Below are 20,662 nucleotides of genomic sequence, written 5' to 3'. Positions count from 1 at the left end.
CTCTCCCCCATGGTCATAGCCTGCAGTAAAGTATTCTATACCTGTCCGACTGTCTGGTACAGTTTTTGTTTCGTTTTGTTTTGAGACTGACTCTTAATCTGTTGCCCAGGCTGGAATGCAGTGGTGTGATCTCGGCTCACTGCAATCTCCACCTCCTGGGTTCAAGCAATCCTCCCACCTCAGCCTCCTGAGTAGCTGGGATTACAGAAGCATGCCACCACACCCAGCTAATTTTTGTATTTTTAATAGAGATGGGGTTTCGCCCTGTTTGCCAGGCTGGTCTCGAACTCCTGACCTCAGGTGATCTGTCCACCTCAGCCTTCCAAAGTGCTGGGATTGCAGGTGTGAGCCATCGCGCACAGCCCAGTTTTTGTTTTGACAGCACCCAGGGCCTCCTGTGCAGGTCTCTGGTTGGCCTCCTCACCTGCCTTCCTACTCTGAGGTGCTAACTGCAGAACACAGGGACCACCCGCCAGCGGCACAGCCAGGGGAGCTCAGGGCTAACAAGCCCCACAAGCCGCTACCAGTGCTCACCACAGGCCCGGGGCTGCCCTGCTGCCGCATGCTCCACAAAGGCACATTTCTATAGAAAGTAAATCTGCAGGAAATGAAAGCAGTTATTGATTTCCATTAGGTCAATGAGATTCCCGCTGGGCAAAGGATGGGGTTCATTTCTCTTCCTTTTTTTTAAGTTGAACTATCTTTATGTCCTAAAAAAAAGAAATTTCTGACATGCACCTCAATTTTCTACCTACACACTTAACTTCTGCTAGAAAATGAAAATATCTGCTCATAGAGGGAAAAACTCTTGAATTTTAAGAAGATCCCTGAAAAATAATCCTTGGCCTTTCGCAGAAAGCTTAGAGGCCACTGGTGTGACCAGAGCCTGACTTTAGCCCCTTCTCTGTGAAGAGCTATCTTTTTTCATACATGCCAGGCCCCCAGAGAAGGCGTGACACAGAGCCCAGTGTGAGCATCATAATTTTTCACGAGAACAGGTCATCAGGACACATGGTGGTAGCTGGCTTCTGTAGGCGAGGGGCTGCTGCCACAGCGAGGAGGGGAATGGAGGTGAGAAGGTGGCATTTCCTTCAAAACCATTTGGGGGGCCGGGCATGGTGGCTCATGCCTATAATCCCAGCACTTTGGAAGGTCGCGGCGAGCGGATCATTTGAGGTCAGGAGGTCAAGATCAACCTGGCCAACATGATGAAACTCCGTCTCCATCAAAAAAAAAATACAAAATTAGCCGGGCATGATAGCGGGTGCCTGTGATCACAGCTACTTGGGAGGCTGAGGCAGGAGAATTTCTTGAACTCGGGAGGCAGAGATTGCAGTGAGCTGAGATCACGCCACTGCACTCCAGCCTGGGTGACAGAGCAAGACTGTGTCTCAAAAAGAAAAAAAAAACCATCTGGGGAACAACAGGTTAGGTGTACTGCTCGGTTTGGGTTTTTTTTTAGGTTGGGTGTCCTAGAGTTGAAAGCCATCGCCGTATTCAGAGAAGAAAGAGCAGGATGAAGCAGATGTTTTGGGAAGATAGTTCTTGGGAGATGGGGTGGGGGGACCAGCACAGACCAGCTGGACCCTGGGCCACGCCGCACTTTCCATGACACCACCCCACACCTGGGCAGCAGGGTGGAAAGACTGCTGCAGGGCATCCACACCCTGCCAGAGCCCGCAGCCTCTTACGGTTCGCTTTTGTTTTCTCCAGTACTTCTGCGCTCATCAAGCTGGCTTGAGATGCATATTGCAATGAGAGCTAGGAATAGAAGCCTCTTGGAAACACTGCTGAGTTCCAGATAAAGAAAGGAGGCTCTTCTGGAAGCTCTTCCCCGCAGGGGCCACAGACCCAAACACAGCCATAGATGGGGTGGGGAGGGCCTCTTCACACTCAGCCCCCCTTCCTGGGGCTTCTTTTTCTCAAGAACTCTTAAAGGGTCACTTTACAGTACTCGGAGGGGACTCCTGATAAATATTTCAGCTCTGGCCTTGGTCCTGAGCCACCTGGTTTTGTGATCACTGAGAGTCCATTTTTCCTCTCTCTGCTCTCAAGTGCTACCTGGTGGCTACTTAAAAATCAGTGGCCAGGCACGGTGGCTCACGCCTGTAATCCCATCGCTTTGCCACTTTGGGAGGCCGAGGCGGGTGGATCATTCGAAATCAGGAGATCGAGACCATCCTGGCTAACACGGTGAAACCCCATCTCCACTAAAAATACAAAAAAATTAGCCAGGCCTGGTGTCAGGCGCCTGTAATCCCAGCTATTCAGGAGGCTGAGGCAGGAGAATCACTTGAGCCTGGGAGCCAGAGGTTATGGTGAGCCAAAATCACGCCACTGCACTCCAGTCTAGGCGACAGAGTGAGAACCTGACTCAAAAAAAAAAAAAAGAAAAAATTAGTAAGGGCTGTATGAGACATTCCGGAGAAAACATGGTGAAAGTTTCTTGACATTTTTGCAATAATTGTCATTATGAAAGCGAAACTGACTTTCCAGGCAGTCAAAAAAAAAAAAAAAAAAAAAAAAAGCTTCAGTTGTGTTCTAGTGGAAACTGGCTCTTTATTACAGCCTCAGTACTGTAGGAGCCTGTAGCGCAAGCCAATGCAATGCCATTTAACATCACATAAAAAAATGTTCAAAAGTAGTGGTTAGGGGACGGCACGGTGGCTCACACCTGTAATCCCAGCACTTTGGGAGGCCAAAGTAGGCTGATCACCTGAGGTCAGTAGTTCAAGACTAGCCTGGCCAACATGGTGAAGCCCTGTCTCTACTAAAAATACAAAAATTAGCCAGGCATGGTAGCACATGCCTGTAATCCCAGGTACTCGGGAGGCTGAGGCAGGAGAATCACTGGAACCCAGAAGGCGGAGGCTGCAGTGAGCCGAGATCGAGCCACTGCACTCCAGCCTGGGTGACAGAGCGAGAGGCCATCTCAAAAAAAAAAAAAAAAAAGGCGATTAGGGTATCAGTGACGGTTCAAGTATCCTTTTGGAATAAAAGTGTAAAGTGAGGGCTACTTGTCACATTTAATATTGTTCTTCCCCATCACAACTAGAATCCAGCCTTCACTCTTCAGTAGGGCAAACAGTCTTCCTCAGAGCACCCTATTTTACACCTGCCATGTAGAACTAGATGATCTTTATAGAAGTCCCTGGTACCTAACACCATAAATATATATTTTTTTCCTTTAGCAGTTTCATCCCCATACCTCTCAGAATACTCAAAACTCCCTATATATCCTCAGGGCCCTCCACCATGTGGCTTCAGCTCCCCTCTCCCTGCTTCACTGTGGTGCACTCAGACCACTTCCCCACCTTTTCTCATCCAAGTCAGGACCCATCATCCACTTTCCTGGAATGGTCTTCATCATTTTCACTTAGTCAGTGTGATGGTTAATTTCATGTGTGGACTTAGTTGGGTCTTGTACCCAAATATTTGGTCAAGCATTATTCTAGATGGTTTCTGGAAAGGTATTTTTCAGATGAGATTAAAGTTTAAGTCACCAGACTTTGAGTGAAGCAGATGAACCTCCGTAATACAGGTGGGGCTGAAGGGGTTCAGGGTGTGCCGCCCAGAACAAGCCGCTCTGGCGTAAATATTATTTTGAGCTGAAGGCAACTGAAAAAAGTAGACAAAGTGAGCTCTCTACTGCCCCACTCACTTACTTAAAACAGAGCACAAATTTTCATTTGTGAAGGTGCTCCCCACTTTCCTGTATCAGGAAGGGGCTAACAGCCAGATCACCAAGATGAGATAGCACCAAGGAAGACTACTCACACAAGCCCTTTCTTGCCTTTTCCCCAGACATTAACCTTGTGTGTTTGCTGCCCCTAAAAGCCTAACTCCTCTTTCCTTTGTCTAGTCAATTCTCGACAAAGTTATTGTTCTTTATTAAGACGCAACAATCTCAGCCCAAGTTCTTTTTTTGTTTTTGAGACAGGGCCCCACTCTGTTACTCAGGCTGGAGTGCAGTGGTGCGGTATGGACTCACTGCAATGTCCATGCAACCTCAGCTCACTGCAACCTCCACCTCTCAGACTCAGTGATCCTCCCGCCTCAGCCCCCCAAGTAGTTGGGAACACAGGCACACGCCACCATGCCCAGCTAATTTTTATGTATTTTTTTGTAGAGATGGGGTTTTGCCATGTTGCCTAGGGTGGTCTCAAACTCCTGGACTCAAGTGATCCACCTGTCTCTGTCAAAGGAGTTTGAACCAGAGCAACTCCATTTTGAATAGCGGCTGGGTGAAATAAGGCTGAGAACTGCTGGCCTGCATTCCCAGACAGTCAGGCATTCTAAGTCACAGGATAAGATAGGAGGTCATCACAAGATACAGGTCACAAAGACCTTGCTGATAAAACAGCTTGCAGTAAAGAAGTGGGCTAAAACTCACAAAAACCAAGACGGTGACAAGAGTGACCTCTGGTCATCCTCACTGCTACACTCCCACCAGCACCATGACGGTTTACAGATGCCATGGCAACATCAGGAAGTTACCCTATAGGTCTAAAAAGGGGAGGCAGGAATAATACACCCCTTGTTTAGCATGTAGTCAAGAAATAGCCATAAAAATGGGCAACCAGCCCTGCCTATGGAGTAGCCATTCTTTATTCCTTTAGTTTCTTAATAAACTTGCTTTCACTTTACTGTATGGACTCGCGCTGAATTCTTTCTTGTGTGAGTTCCAAGAACCCTCTCTTGGGGTCTGGATCAGGACCCTTTTCCTGTAACACTTCAGCCACCCAAAGTGCTGGGATTACAGGTGTGTGCCACCGTGCCCGGCCCTAAGCCCAAGTACTAACTACCCCTTTCAACGACTCATCTCTGAGTCCTTCCATGTGTAAGCATGCTTTAGCAAACTTTGGTTTGTTTTTCTCCTGTTTCTCCGTCTTCTACTAGTCTAATTTGCGGGGCCTCATCCAATGAACCCTAAGATGGATAGGGTAAAGATATTTTATTCCTCCCCTACAGGGCTCATGCAATCAGTTGAAGGCCTTAAAGAAAAGGCTCACCTCCCCCATGGAGGAGGGAATTCTGCCAGCAAACTGCCTTTGGGCCCAAGCAGCAGCTTCAACTCTTCTCTGAGTTTTCAGCCTGCCACCTGCCCTGCACATTCCAGACTTGCCAGCCCCACAGTCATATGAACCAGTGCCTCAAAATAAACCTCTCAATCTATTTAGGAAGTTTATTTTGCCAAGATTAAGGATGTGCTCATGACACAGCCTCAGGAGGTCCTGATGACATGTGCCCAAGGTGGCTGGGGTACAGCTTGGTTTTATATATTTAGGGAAACATGTAGCTTTTTCATCTTTGTAGCTATCTTATTTAGGAATAAAATGGGAGGCAGGTTTGCCTGATACAGTTCCCGGCTTGACTTTTCCCTTTGGCTTAGTGATTTGGAAATCCCAGGATTTATATTCCTTTTACCATAGGTAGATAGATAGATAGATAGATAGATAGATAGATAGATAGATAGATAGATAGACTGACGAAAAAAGCCAAATTCTGTAAAATATTTGAAGAGGTTTATTCTGAGACAAATGTGAGGATCATGATCCTCAGGTGGTTCTGAGAACCGGTGCCCAAGGTGTTTGGGTTATAGCTTGATTTTATACATTTTAGGGAGACAGAAGTTACAGGCAAAGACATAAATTAATACATGTAAGCTATACATTGGTTCAGCCTGGAAAGGCAAGACATCTCGAAGCAAGACGCTTCCAGGTCATAGGCGGATTCAAAGATTTCCTGATTGGAAATTAGTTGGAAGAATTAAACTTTGACTGAAGAGTTGAAGTCAGCAGATAGAAATGCTTGGGGTTAAGATAAGGGGGGCTGTGGAAGCTGAGGTACTTGTTATGTAGATGGAGCCTCCAGGTGGCACGCTTCAGAGAGAATAGATGGTAACTGTCTCTTATCAGACCTTAAAAGGTGCCAGACTCTTAATTAAATCTCTCCTGGGTCAGGAAAAGACCTGGAAAGGGAAGGGGATTTTCTACAGAGTGTAGATTTTCCCCACAAGAAATGGCTTTGTGCTGGGTATTGTGGTTTACACCTGTAATCCCAGCATTTTGGGAGGCCAAGGCAGGTGGATCACCTGAGGTCAGGAGTTGAAGGCCAGCCTGGCCAACGTGATGAAATCCCTTCTCTACTAAAAATACAAAAAATAAGCCAGGTGTGGTGGTCGGCGTCTGTAATCCCAGCTACTCAGGAGGTTGAGACAGGAGAATCACTTGAACCTGGGTGGTGGAGGTTGCAGTGAGCCAAGATCATGCCACTGCACTCCAGCCTGGGCAACAAGAGTGAAACTCCATTTCACACACACACAAAAAAAAAAGAAAGAAAGAAAAGAAAAAGCTTTATGGGTCCATTTTAATATATGTCAAAGAAAAATAAATTTTGGAGTAAAATCCTTTGATTCCCTTTAGGGCCTGTTATCTGTCTTGGGATGTTATACCAGGGTCAGTTCAGAGTGGGTATCTCATTGCTACACAGAATCTGTGTTGTCAGTCTTGGGATCTCTATTTTAATGATAATACTGGTCAGTTTTTCTAAACTCCAAAAGGGAGGGAGTATAATGAGGCATGTCTGACCCCTCGTCCCTTCCTGTCATGACCTGAACTAGTTTTTCCCGTGTCTTTGGAATCCCTTTGGCCACTGATCCATTCAGTCAGTTAGGAGGCTTAGACTTTATATTTGGTTTACATTCAGATAGATAGGTAGATAGATAGATAGATCATCTTATCTCTGTTTCTCTGGAGAAGCACTAATCTAGTGAGACAGCTCTCTTCAACCATCGTGTCTAGAGGCGGTGGCTGACAGTGTGGCCTCTCTTGATGTTCTCCTTGGGCATTTTCACACCTGGGGCTACCATGTGTACTTGCCGTCTGATGTCCCAATGCCTGAGGGCCTTGGTGGGCACTCATAGCATGACCCTGAGCAAAGCACAGGCTATCTGCTGAGCGATGGGTGGATGGTGAATGTAATATACAGTAAATTCCCCTTCAAAGATTTAGCCTGTTAACTTCCTTATTCTTTGCTCTCAAACTCAGCTTCCTTGTTCTCCATGCCTCCTTGCCTCTAGTTACTGTAACAACCTTCTTGCCAGTTCTAATCAATAACTCACATCTTTCCCTTGGTTACCCACTCTGCACCCATCCTTCCCACTGAAACTGCATGTCCCATCACTGTAACTCACATCCCCCTTCCCTTCCTTATTTGGAAAAGTATTCACAAATAGCCAATCAGGTCAACTTAGACTGTGTGGTCCAACCCCAACCCCTGGGGTAGTGACACAGAGGTAGGGACTGCATTAGGGATAAAAACCCTTTCCCTCCTTTGTTCAGTGTGCTCCTGTGATCGTGATTGACACAGGCAGCACCCTTCTGCAGAAGTAAATTGCCTTGCTGAGAAAACCTTTGCCTGAGTGCTGGTTTCACTTTGCAGCTCTGAGCATTTGTTTCCAACAAATCTGGGGACTCATCCAGGATCCCCATTTTCCTCCAGGAAAGGGGTCTCCAGTCACCTCTTGTGAGGAGATGCGTCCCACTGCCTCATTGAGGTGGCCTCAGGGTGAGGGATCAGGACCCACCTGGTGCAACGAATAAACCCAGACTCTCAGCAACGCGAGGAGAAAAAGTCTTGCAACACCGTGGTGACCAAGTAACTCTGTGCACATACTAAGGTAAGAAACTTTGCAGCAGCAACAAAGTACTTCCTTGGTGGTTGGGATATTCTGGAGGCTTAAAGCACATGAATGGCAACAAGCATGACTGCTGTGCAGTGTGAGTGAGTCCAATCTGCAGTTCTGTGGTCACCTCATACGGCTTAGGGAGGCCCTTTGGGGGTCCCAGCAGGGGTTTATACTGACCCGCCATCAATGCTAAGAGGGGCCTGAAACATTCCAAAGAGGAAAGTGGCCAGAGTGGACGAAGCAAAGGGAGAAGGGTGCAAAGAGCCTCCAGCAGATGGGGTTAAAGGATAAGCAAGAAATCTCTAATATAAGGGATTGAGCCTCAGCAAGCCTCAAGAGAAGAATAGGTAAGAAGTCTCTAGTATGAGAGATTGAGCCTAATTGGAACCCAACATGGGAAATACCCCAAGCAAGACAGGGAGTAAAAAGGATAAAGATAGGGCTGGGCATGGTGGCTCACGCCTGTAATCCCAGCACTTTGGGAGGCTGAGATGGGCGGATCACGAGGTCAGGAGATTGAGACCATTGTGGCTAACACAGTGAGACCCCATCTCTACTAAAAATACAAAAAATTAGCCAGGTGCAGTGGCGGGTGCCTGTAATCCCAGCTACTTGGGAGGGTGAGGCAGGAGAATGGAGTGAGCCCAGGAAGCAGAGCTTGCAGTGAGCTGGGATTATGCCACTGCACTCCAGCCTGGGCAACAGAGCAAGACTCCATCTCAAAAAAAAAAATGGATAAAGATAGCAATAAAGATATTCCCCCGATAGTTCCCTAGGTCTCATGTTGAAATATTGGAAAGATAATGAGAGAACTAAACATAAGAAAAAGCAACAAATGATAAAATATTGCTATTTTATTTGGACTCAGGGACCCATCCTCAATCCCTCAATCTTCTGGCCAAAGTTTGGGTCTAATGAGGATGTGATGTGTCAACTTCTAATTCAATATGTAAATGATAAAAGTCCAGTTTCTCAAGAAGAACTGGATAGGCCGGGCGCAGTGGCTCACACCTGTAATCCCAGCACTTTGGGAGGCTGAGGCGGGTAGATCACAAGGTCAGGAGATCAAGACCATCCTGGCTAACATGGTGAAACCCTGTCTTGAGTAAAAATACAAAAATTAGCCAGGTGTGGTGGCACGCGCCTGTAGTCCCAGCTACTCGGGAAGTTGAGGCAGGAGAATCACTTGAACACAGGAGGCGGAGGTTGCAGTAAGCCGAGATTGTGCCACTGCACTCCAGCCTGGGCAACAGAGCAAGACTCCATCAAAAAATAAATAAAATAAAAATAAAGGATGGCTAAGAATAAGTTTCTCTAGTCTGTTTTTATCCTTGAACCACAATCATACTCTTTATTATTATACAAACTTTTAAATATTGGTATCTGATACCGTAAGTCCTTCCATCATTTCCTCTTCTGCATCTGGTTCCACTTCCTTCCATGTATCTTTTATAATCACCTAATCAAATTATAATAAGGAAAAAGCACTAGCTGGGATTATATTGGGATTTATTAAATTTATAAATTAATTCCAGGAACGCTTGTTTCCTTATATACACAGCTGCTTCTGGCTCACGCTCATCCTGAGGGAGTAGATGTTGGTAAACCAGCCTCATGTGCAGAGGGTCTCCTGCTGGATCCCCAACTGGAGCCATGCCTGGGCCTAGACTTCTGTCTCCCTCACTTCTAAATGAGTGCTCAGTGATGTGAAGCACACAGGAGTCCCTCAGGGCAAAAGTGGCTATGCCTGGTGCTACCCTCCCCATGACCCCCAAAAACGAGAGCCATGAGACAATGCCACCTTAGCCATTTCCCTTGAGAGAAATGAAGGAGGAACAGACATAAGGCAGAGCCACCTGAGGTTTTTAGAATCTATATCTCACATACTGAACTAGTGTTTAATGGCTCTGAGAATAAAACCAAACCAAATCTTCCTTCCACTTGAGTTTCCAACATAAGGACACCTTACTCTCTGCACTTCTCCTTGACCAGGAGGCAGCACTCGGGGAAGCAGCACCAAGGCAGGCATCGTCATTCTGCATACGCAGGCCTTGACTGGCAGCAGAGCTCATTGTCCTGATGGGTACGTCAGTAGCACACAGAAGGTAAGGCTCACCGAGCACAGGCCGTGAATCTCCTCTGCTCGACTGGATGTTCTCATACTCTTGGCTGGGAACATGACCTCTGCCTCGAGACCAACCCTCGCAAGGGCTAAGGGGCAGGGTGTGGTGTGGGCCCACTGTGGCCATGGGGAGGCCTTGGAGGGTGAAGCCAGGCAGGTGGCAGAGGAACAGGTGGACTGAGTGGTCCTGAGGAGCAGGCAGACGGGACCAGGGCCAACTTCTCACCCCTCCAGGATGAAGGGCCGAATCAGCTCTGGGTTCAACAGCGACTCCTCAAGAGGCCGGTCCACGTGGAAGTCATGGATGTGGGGTGGGCCCTGGATGGGCCTTGGGGGCAGGTCCCCCTAGACGCTGAGGAATCGGCAGCTCAGATGGATGGGCAGGCAGGGGAGCTGTGAAGAAGTACTGATGGAGGAGAGCCTGAGGGTGGCAAGTAAGGAACAGCAGAAGGAAACTAGTCACCTCCCTGTCCCCAGCCTCAAGCAGATGTTCCTTCATCTATGCATTCAGCTGACTCAGTGTGTCTGGGTGTTTTCTGAGTGTCTACTATGTCTGAAGCACTATTCCAGAAGCTGGGAACATAGCCGTTAATAAAACAGACAAAAGCTCTGTTTTTCTGACATAAGTGAGGGTGGGGGGTAATAAACAAGATGAAGTAAAATACACAGTACGTCAGATAATGATTAGTGCAGTGGAAAAGAGAAAGCAAGACAGAGGAATGAGGAATCCTGGAGAGAGGTTGCAGATCTGAAGAGTCATGAGGGAAGGCCATCTGAGAAGTGACATTTAAGCCAAGACTTGAGACATAAGCAACTGGGACATGAGGCTCCAGGCCAGGGACAAAAGTGTACTGACCCCTGGGGCTGGAGAGGAGTGAGCACAGGGCACAACAGCAGGCAGCGTCATGAGGTGATGGCATCCAAGCATATGACATCTGTGAGTCACAAAAAGGACCCTGGCTTTTCCTCTGAGATGGAGCCACAGGAGGGCCCTGGCAGAGAAGGAATGTGTCCTGTTCTACTTGGATAAAGTTACTCTGTCTGCCAGGTGGAGAAGAGATTAAATGGGATGAGGGGAGACCCAGATTCTGGGAGGCAATCCAAGAGATAAGGGTCACACGGCTTGGGTATACTGTGGACACAGAGCCCACAGGAGCTGCTGACAGTGGAGACCAAGAGGGCATATGTAAACACACGCTGCTGGTGCTGAGTGCAAGGAGGGCACAGGGACCCCTGAGAGAGACACCCTGACACCTGTCAGCCCAAGCTCCTGTGGTCATCGTCCTCCCAGGCCTACCAGCCATAACCAGCCTTCCTGGGTCCTCTCTTCCAGGCCTCTGCCCACCATTTCTCTCTTCAGCGAACACCTCCTCAAACATCTCATGCTTAAACCTGCCCTCCACCAGGAAGCTTTGCTTGACCCCAAAGTCGGCCTCGCCTCTCTCCTGGGGCTCCCACAGCTGGAGAACATGACCTCTTGTGACCTTTTGGACCTGGAGCTACCTCACCACCAGGAGTGCCCCGCGGAGGTAGGACTGATTGTTTACCATCTGTGCGGGGCCCAGGACAATCCCTGCATGTGCCAGATGTGCAGAAAATACTTGCTAATGGAATAAAGGAATGAGTCCCCAGTGACTCTCTTACTGTATCTGCCACAGGGTCAGGGGCAGCCCAGAAACCTGCACTCCCGGACACGTGCTCTCCTGAGAGTTGGGCATGCCCCTCGTATGCGCCACCCTCAGGGGAAGTCTGGGGATGTCCAGTGGGGTCTACTCATGAGAGGCACACCTGCTTCAAGGCCCCTGTCCCCTGGGTTCCAGATGTCTGGTGCTGGTCCATGCCAATCACAGGTTCTGAGGGTCGCTGATGTGATGGGGTCACATGGCTACCAAGTACAGAGTACCAGGGTGATGGGGAGGAGAGCTGAAGGAGCAGAGACTACAGCCTCTCCCCCTACCTTGGAAGCTGCGATGTGCTGGCGAGGAGGGTAGAGGAGGAATTGACCCAGCAGATCCAATGCCTGGGGAGAGACGTCGGGCAGCACCTCCTCCAGGGGCATGGGCACCTGCTCCTTAAAGGAGATCTTGTTGTAGTCCGGCAGCTCAGTGAGCTCCTGGGCCAGGGAGAAGGAACAGGGTACAATGAGAGTAGTCCCCGACCCTTGCCATGCTCTCTGCTGTCAACTCTCAGCCCCTAACACACACTCACATGGGGGGTGCTCTCCCATCCATGTGTATGTGTCTCCCTGACCCATCATTCATTCACTCACCCACCCCTGTATTCCTTCATCCATCCCCTTGCCCTCTCAGATGACGACTCTGTGCACAGCTTGCTGAGACACTGCACATGTGTGTACTGGGGTGAAAAGGGACAAAGGACAGGACCTACCCCAACCCAAATGACAGCAGGAAGGAGGAAGCCCTGAGTTGGGCCAGGACAGTGGTCCCTGTCCATCAAGGGGGGTTGGGGCCAGGAGAGAGAAGGTTCAGGGGAGGGAGTGGTTACTTGCTGTTGGGAGTGGAGTAAACCTGCCCCACACCCACCTCACCAAGGGCCCCTACAAACCGGCCAGACTTGAGGGTTTGGGGTGCCCAAGATGCGAAGCACATAGCAAAGCTGTTCAATATCGTTCTTGCCCGGGAAAAGGGGGGACCCATTCAACAGCTCCCCCATGATGCAGCCCACAGACCTGTGGACACAGAGCCCCAAGCAGGTCAGAGATCTCCCACCATGGACCACAGACCCACCCACAGAGCAGCTCTAACACTGCACTCCAGGGCAAGGCCCCACAAGCCAGCCCTGGAGCCTCAAGTCCAGAGGCCCAGTCCCTGAACCCTCAAAGCTCTCAACCCTAGAACCCAGAGCAAAGCCCCAGCTGTTCCAAGACTTCTCAGAGACTCCTGCTCTAGGACACTTCTGGGGCAGACCTGCAAACCTGCCCCAAATCTCAGACCCATGGGCACTGCCAACTATCTTCTTGCTGCAAAACAAGCTCAGAGCTTTCATGTCCAAGGACACAGGCCTCTGACCAGCTCAGAGATGCCATATCCTGGGATCTAACTCCAGCACATATCGGCTCAGACCACCTCCCCATCTAGCCCAGAAAGCTTCCCACCTGGGACCACCATTCTCATCCCACCTGGCCCCCACCCAGCTCGAAAACATCACAGTGAGGAACCCCAACCCCAAAGTGCTCAGAATACCCCAACCAGGGAAGACACCCTTAAGGAAGCCTAAACTCCCACCAGGGAAAAGACCACCAAACAGCTCAGAGACCTCAGAGCCTAGCAGAAATCCATGAGCCATGTTACCCTTTGACCACCCACAGGGGTCTCACCACAGATCGACGCCCTGGTCATACTGGCGGGCACCATACAGGAGCTCGGGGGCTCGGTACCACCTGCGAGGAAGAGGGCTGGCAGGCACTGGGCTGAGAAAAGGATGCCTGGGGAGGTGACCCCAGCCCCACAAGCAATGTCTGGAGAAAAGGCCCAGAAGCATCTCTTCCCCATGGAGAGGACTGGAAGGGATCTGGCCCTCCCTACCTGGTGGCCACCTGGTGTGTGTAGAGGCGGCTGCCGTCTGGGGAAAAGACTCGAGCCAGGCCAAAGTCCGCTATCTTGAGCTGGCCTGAGGCGCTGATGAGCAGGTTGGCAGGTTTCAGGTCCTGGGAGTACCAAAAGAAGCATCAGTCCCTCCAAATCCCCCAGAGGACCTTGGGACAAGCGGGCTTGGCAGTCTAACCACTCAGGTCAGCCCCGGTCCCCGCCTCCTCCAGGGCCATGCCCTGGCCGCTTACCTGGAGGCCTTGACCAGCTCTGTCCCAACTTCTCATCACACCTTTTACAAGGGCTAGCCCCATCCCCAAGCCAAGTCAGCTCCCCAGACCCCATGCCCGGCCTATGCTGAGACTGACCCGATGTACAATGTAGTTGGCATGGCAGAAGGCGACGCCCTTGAGCAGCATCTGCAAGTAGCTCTTGACCTGTGCCTGCGCTAGTGGCCTCTGGGCATGGCGCACCACCTCGGCCAGATCCGACAGCATGAACTCAAAGGCCAGCACAAAGCCTCCACCGTGTGGGAACACAGCCTTCAGTTGCACCACCTGTGGGCAGGACATCCTGTTAGCCCCCAGACTCAAGTCACCAGACCCTCTCTGTGACCCTGAGACCCCAGCCCATGCCCTGACAGAGGACCCTGTATCCAAAAAGACAGTAAGCAAAGAAGGTGACGTGGACCTGAGCTAAGAATCAGAGAGCTCGATGCTCATGATTTGCTCTGCTCTCCTGAGATAAGGTGTGCCCCTACTCTAATTCTCCATGAACACTAAAAGTAAAGGTCTAAAAAAGGTCATTTAGTGGCACCATCTGGTCCGCCCACCCAGCCTACCCGCCTGAAAATCATCTGGATGGTCACACATGAGATGGACAGGTCTCCTCCTGTTTTCTCTAGAACCACCGAATCCCAGCACCAAGGAAAGGACACCAGGAATCCCACCTTTCCCAGTGCTGGGACAGCTACAGATACATCACAAACACTGAGGCCACTACTGTCAGAGGAGCCAGGCTACACAGAGCAGTGAGCTGAGAGACAGGACTCTTAATGAACTCACAGCACAAAGGACAAACAATTTAACAAATAAATGAATAAAAGGGATATATTCAGATTCTGTAAGTACAGGAACCAAAATACAAGGGGGCTGGGCATGACGTCTCATGCCCGTAATCCCAGTACTTTGAGAGGCCAAGGTGAGCGGATGGCTTGAACCCAGGTGTTTGAGACCAGCCTGGGCAACATGGTGAAACCTTGTCTCTACAAAAAATACAAAAAACTAGCCAGGCATGGTGGCACGTGCCTGTAGTCCTAGCTACTTGGGAAGCTGAGGTGGGAGGATCACCTGAGCCCAGGAGGTTGAGACTACAGGGAGACAAAATCGCACTTCTACACTCCAGCCTGGGTGACAGAGTGAGACCCTGTATCAAAAAAAGAAAAAAAAATCAACAGAACTAGAAGAGGATAGTGTGATTCTGTGAGTGGAGAAAAGGATACTTCTTTATTTAAGTGGGGTGGGGCTAGACGAGGACCCAGTTTGTGGGGATCTGGGATAAAGCTCTGAGCAGGAACAAAAGCAAGTGCAAGGCCCTAACGCCAGCACAGAAGGAGGATAGAGGGATGTGAGTACATGAGGTCGTTTAAGGGAAGGATGTGTCTGCCTTGTTCTGTGCTCCTGGACCCTAGATAGGTGCTGGTCACTGGAGAGATGCCTAAGAAGTTGTGTTGAATGAGAGAAAAGGGAGAGGCCAGCTGGAGGTGGGCACATGGTGATAGTGCTCTAAGTGTGAAGAGAAGCCACCAGGGCTTTTTATGCAGGGGAGCCGATGACTTGCCCCCCACTTGGGAAGTCACCTTGGGAGCCAGTGTGAGGGCAAGTTCGGGAAGCGTTCAGGAGGATCTGAGGAGCACAGGGGCTCTGGGAACCACCGGTAACCCCTCAGCGTCTACAGCCTGTGTTGCTCAGGATCCAGAGCAGCTGCACCTGAAAGCGCAGGTGGTCAGTGAGATTGCGCTCATAGTGCAGGTGGACTCAGAGGAGCAGCTGCCAGGCTGTGCCCCGGGCATCCTCCTCCAGGACAGCGCCACAGGCCCGTGCCTTCCAGGCAGCCACATGAACATGCTCACCGCCGCAGACAGGCTGCCCACTCAGGCCCCTCTGTCCACCTCCCAGAGTGTGTCTGGTAAGAACATGACAGCTTCCCAGGGGCCATGTGCCCTCCTATGGAAGGGAAGGGACAGTCCAGGGCAGCAGGAGCCTGGGATCCCAAAAGCAAAGGCCCCACAGAAGAGTCAGAAGACGCTGGGCTGTGCGGACAAGGGCGAGGCCCACAGGAGGCCCAGAACAGGGGAGCAGGGACACAGGTCCAAGGGACCCAGGACCTCTGAAGCCAGTGGGAGGAGCCACCCTGCCCAAGCCAGGGAAATAGGAGACAAACAAGAGAGGAAATACAACCAGCTTCAGCTGGAGAAGGGACAGACACCACCAGAAAGCCACTTCCAGAGAAAGATCAGTCACCATCCACAGGGTCTACACCCCAGGAAAGGAGGCACACGGTGGGAAGATGTCCTGCAGAAAGGGAAGCCTGGGGCAGATGCTTTCCAGAGCTGGGGTTCTGGCCCACCAAGGCAGTTTATGGACTGCATGGCTGACAAAGCCTGGACCATCAGCAGAGTTGTGGGACAAATCCTGGTGGACAAACTGGGGCTTCAGTGGGGACGAGGTCCCTCAGAAGTCAATCGCCACAAAGGTGACTTCCACGCCCAGGAGAATGTGCCTTCCTGCTGCCACAGGGGTCACTGCCACCAAGAACGTAGCAGAGAGATGAGAGCTCTGGCCTGCAGCCCTAAAGCCACCCCCAAGGGCCACCACTGTCCTGTCAAAAACAGGGGCATCAGAGACAGAGACAGTAGTTGGGCCCCACCTCCCAGGGAGCCTGTGTCCCCAGCTGGTCCCCACCACCACAGGCCAAGAATGGCAAGCACCTCGGGCGGCCCCCATCCACAGCTGCAGGAACTGAGGTCTGCACAGAGGTGTCTTGCCTCCTGAACTAGACCAGGCTTCTTGCATGTCTCCTGGGGGAGACAGGGGGTTCTACTCAAATAAAACTGATGCCTACACAATAAACCTGTCCTGTGTGGGTGATCACAGCCGCCATGTGTTCATGACGTTCACGAAGAAGTTCCCAATATACCTGCTTTCCCTGCAGAGGGCGTGGCTTCTGTCTGTGCCATGCTAGGGGGCAGGAAAGGGCACAGCATCTGCTTCTTCTGAGTGCGGCTTCCAGAATGGCTGGGCCTGGAGGAGACTGGCAGGGACATGGAGGACCCCCTCTTCTCCCTGTCCAGGGAGAAACCGTGTCTGGTTTCCAAACTGTATCATGACCCAGAGCCTTCAGGACGTGCAAGGACAGCAAACCCTATGGAGACCCCACCCAGGCTCTGGCTCACTGCATCTTCGTTCTCACTAAGGTAACTTCTGTGCTGCTGTAGGAGCTGGGTCTGCAAGGGCCTTATGGACTGAGAGGGTGGCAGGCTCCCCTCAGGCTGGAGGAGTGATGGATCCCAGCAGCCTCCCTGCCCCGTGGTAGCCTGGGAATGTGGGGGTGTCCTGTACTGGCCCTGGGTGAGAGGAGGGACAGCTCCTTCTCAGATGTCTTGGTGGGGAAGAAATGACATCCTCCCCAGACCCCTCCCTACCTGCTGAGTTCTGGGATGGACCTGGACCCCGCCAGCACTTGGTTCAGCCTTGATAACACCCCTGGGTTTGCGTCTGGTGTCCCCTGCCTCACTCTCCAGAGCAGTCTCCCAGCCCACTAGTGTGGGGTGTCTGTTTCAGGAGGCACCCAGGGCTGCTGCCTGCCCCTCTGGTGGGACTCTGTGGTTAGGAACCGCAGGTGGAGACCTTAGGCCCAGGGTGAGAGGTGGTGAGAAGAATCAGGGAAGACGAACATAAGTTCGCAAGTGCAGGACCCACAAGCTGCCCACAGCTGTAACCAGGGTCCTCATAGTCTGGTGACCATTACAAGCAAAGGTGGTCAGTGCCACTCCCAGGGGAGAGGGACCCAGAAGGCCTGGTTACACAGCACATCTATGGCTCCAAGCCCAGGTGCTGGCAGGGGACACATTGGGGCTCAGAGGATCTGGTCACATGGTTGGCAGGGACAGTCCCCGCAGGGCACAGTCCTGGGCTCCTCCGTCCTGGTGCTGGGTCCCTCCTGTCCATCCCCAAGGAAGGCAGGAGCAAATGCAGGAGCTGGTTCCCCAGAGGGCTCTGCCCAGGGGCCTTCTGCCCAGGGAGAGCTCTGCACCTGCAGGGGCTGTGGAGGCTGAGGACAAGGGGACAGGCCTGTACCCAGGTGTGGCGGGACCCATGCTGGGGACCTGTTTGGAAAAGGCCCTGGTGTCACTTTGGGTGCCCAGGCTACTGCTGGAGCCAAGTCCTGTCTGGGGTGGTGACCTGGGCAGCTCCAGTGTGGGCCCAACATCTATGGGACCCAGGATCCTGGAACCTGCAGCAGAGGAGCCCCACAGAGACCCCCATGTACACCCCCAAACTCAAAGATTCCCACAGAGACCCCACATTCATAGAGATTTCAGAGATTCCCCACAGTGACCCCCAGAGACCCCAACAGAGAATCTGACCGAGATCCCCCCATGAAGACCCCCCAGAAGGACTCCCCACAGAAACCCCTGACACAGACTCACACAGAGACCCTTCAAAACCAACACAGAGATCCCCACGGAGATTTTAGAGGTGACTCTAACAGAGACCTGCACAGAGAAAATACATCAAGGTCACTTTGCCACCCCCTAAAATCCCTAGCATTGCACTTGGTGAAAATGAGCGGCATCTACCTCATTCCCAGCAGCGCTTTCTCCTGGCAGCCCTCTGCCCTCTTCTAGGTAAGATTCCTTGAGAAACCGAACAATAGAAAAGCCTCCTCTATCAGTCGACATCCAACTTAGAGCGACCCCCAGACCCGCTGGCAGACCCTTCCCCAGATCACCCAATTACAACCCCCATGCTGATATCAAACTGTAATCATTCATGATGGAAACGGTAAGAGTTCCTCTGACACTGTGCTTCTGACACCGCCTTTAGCCCCTCAGGCCATGCTCCCCCTCACTGCCAAGGGAATAAACCTGGCTGGTCTGGATTGGTCTTGCTCACAGCGCTCCTCCTGTGGGCCTTGTGCTGGAGCAAATGGAAGAGGAAGGATCTCGGCTTGGACACAGCTTCTTCAGAAAACCTTCTCCGACTCCCCTATGAGGCCAGGTCCCCTGTGCTGGGTTCCCCAACCTGGCCCTTCTTCCCTTGTGACAGCCTCTCCACACCTGGGCATGTTTCTCCCAGAGCCCTGAAAGCTTCTGGTGGGCCCGGTGAGGACGGAGGCGTGCCTGACCACACTCCCGGTACTGACTGTGGCCCCTGTTATAAATTGTTTCATAAAATCTTCTTAGTTAATGGGCACAGGAATCAATGCTTCCTAATCTACCTCATACATAAGTTGCATCACTAAAATCATATTTTCATAAAGGGTCTTAACTCTTTCCAGTAGCCAATATAATGTGTCAAGGAAAATCTGTAAAAATAAAATGGCATCGATACTTCAAATTTAGTGGTATAAAGAAATTTCCAAATTCAAATTATTCCAAGTTACTTATTTTATAGGTCAAATATGAATATTCTTGTAAGTTTTTTAATTCTTCAACGTAAATTTCTGATGTTTAGAGAATACAAACTAAAAACAAATTTTGCTTCAAAACATTCTAATGTGCCACAAATCCATTTTAAAAAGTATTACCAAAGAGGATATATTTTTAAGTAATTTAAATATACAACTTCCAACAGACACACATATTGTAAATCCACTCTTCTAAAAATGAGGAGCAGCTATATTTTTACCTTAACATCCAAAATGCTGAATCTATAAAACGGGTTGCTTATTTACAACCACGTGTAAAATAGGGTATTGATAAATAATTCGGCATGCATATTCGTTCTGTTGGAAATTTTTTTTAATTATTGAAAATAATTGAAAATCTTACAAAACATCATCTGTTTGAAAGATGTTAGAAAAGAGAGGGTAGAAAAATAGGACTGCATTCTTATTGCGTAACGGTTCAACCTCAGTTATAAATACACACATATACACACATATCTTGAAGCCTGAGTAACTGTTCTCTCTCCAGAAGTTTCTGCCAGGCCTGCCAGTTCTTGGGTTTGGAAATTTCCTCCCTGCTCACCTCCACTGGCAGCATGTCCACCTCACCTAAGGCCCCTGGTTCCACTCCTAATGCTCCAAAAATGTGATGAGCGTAAAGAGAGTTTTCCTCTCAGGAAAACAATAATGGCTCGATCACTGATACACTATGGGTTCATAAAGAAAGATGAATCTATTTCATTTGTCTATTAACCTGGAAAAGCATATTGAATATTTTTCTTTTTTAGAATAAGTACAGGTACACATTGATCTTTTACTGAAAATAAAAAAATCACTAAAAGGTACATGTAAGAAGAAAGTACTTTTTATTTAGCTAGATCCCAATGATTTTTTAATCTCTTTTCCTAAAAGGTTTATGGTAAAACCTTTTATATTTAAGTTTGCAAACCATTTCAAGTTAATTAGTGTATAAGGTGTGAAGTTTACACTGAGATTTTGAGCCTATAAATGTTTATTTTCTCCGGTGGCATTTGATTAAAAGACTATCCTTCCTCCTTCAATTGCTTTTGTACCTTTCTCAAAAATGAGTTGGGCATATTTGCTTGGGTCCATTTCTGAGTTCTGTATTCTGTTCTGCTGACCTATGTGTCCATCTCTCCACCAATATCATGTGCCTTTTCATATAAACTTAAAATAAGTTTATGTGCATAAAAAATCTAGCTGGAGTTTTGATATGAATGTCATTAAGTCTACGCATCAATTTAAAGAGAATTGACATCTTTGCTATCTTGAGTCTTCCAAACCATTAGTAAGGTATATTTGAATTTATTTAGTTCTTCTCTCAATTCTTTCATGCAAATTTTGTAATTTTTGCCATGTTGATCCTGCATATCTTGTCAGATTTATGCCTAAGTATTTTCTTTAGAGCAATTGTAAAGGTATTTTCAGTTTCCACACATTCATTGTTAGTTTATAGAAATATGATGAATTTTGTAGGATGGATCATTTATCCTGTGAACTTGCTAAGTAACTTACTATTTCTACAAGACTTTTTTAGATTCCCGGAGACATTACAAAGACAATCGTGTAATCTGCAATAGAGGCCGTTTTCCTTCTTTCTTTTTTTTTCAA

At 49.6% G+C, this 20,662-nt stretch overlaps 1 protein-coding gene and 1 long non-coding RNA gene across 2 annotated transcripts in view; one reads left to right on the top strand and one right to left on the bottom strand.

The window, feature by feature from the left end:
- LOC129524644 (uncharacterized) overlaps positions 1-9,758 on the top strand; it is a 33,706-nt gene extending 23,948 nt beyond the window's left edge. Inside the window, exons 4-5 of the long non-coding RNA XR_008668521.2 lie at positions 7,504-7,681; positions 9,683-9,758. This is a non-coding gene — a long non-coding RNA (uncharacterized lncRNA). The remainder of the gene's footprint in view (positions 1-7,503; positions 7,682-9,682) is intronic.
- A 143-nt stretch (positions 9,759-9,901) lies between these two features.
- Positions 9,902-20,143, bottom strand: LOC101151351 (cyclin-dependent kinase 20). Its single transcript, XM_055350076.2, is given in 10 exon segments — positions 9,902-10,130; positions 10,132-10,233; positions 11,770-11,925; positions 12,378-12,501; positions 13,150-13,212; positions 13,358-13,479; positions 13,729-13,917; positions 16,559-16,704; positions 17,675-17,875; positions 20,104-20,143. Coding segments are annotated over 10 exon segments (1,239 nt in total). The 3' UTR covers positions 9,902-10,034.
- Positions 20,144-20,662: the final 519 nt, after the last annotated feature.

The sequence above is a fragment of the Gorilla gorilla genome, chromosome 13, assembly GCF_029281585.2.
Source record: "Gorilla gorilla gorilla isolate KB3781 chromosome 13, NHGRI_mGorGor1-v2.1_pri, whole genome shotgun sequence".
NCBI lineage: Eukaryota > Metazoa > Chordata > Mammalia > Primates > Hominidae > Gorilla > Gorilla gorilla.
Note: the sequence above shows the minus strand (reverse complement) of the source record. Positions and strands in the feature narration are given on the sequence as shown.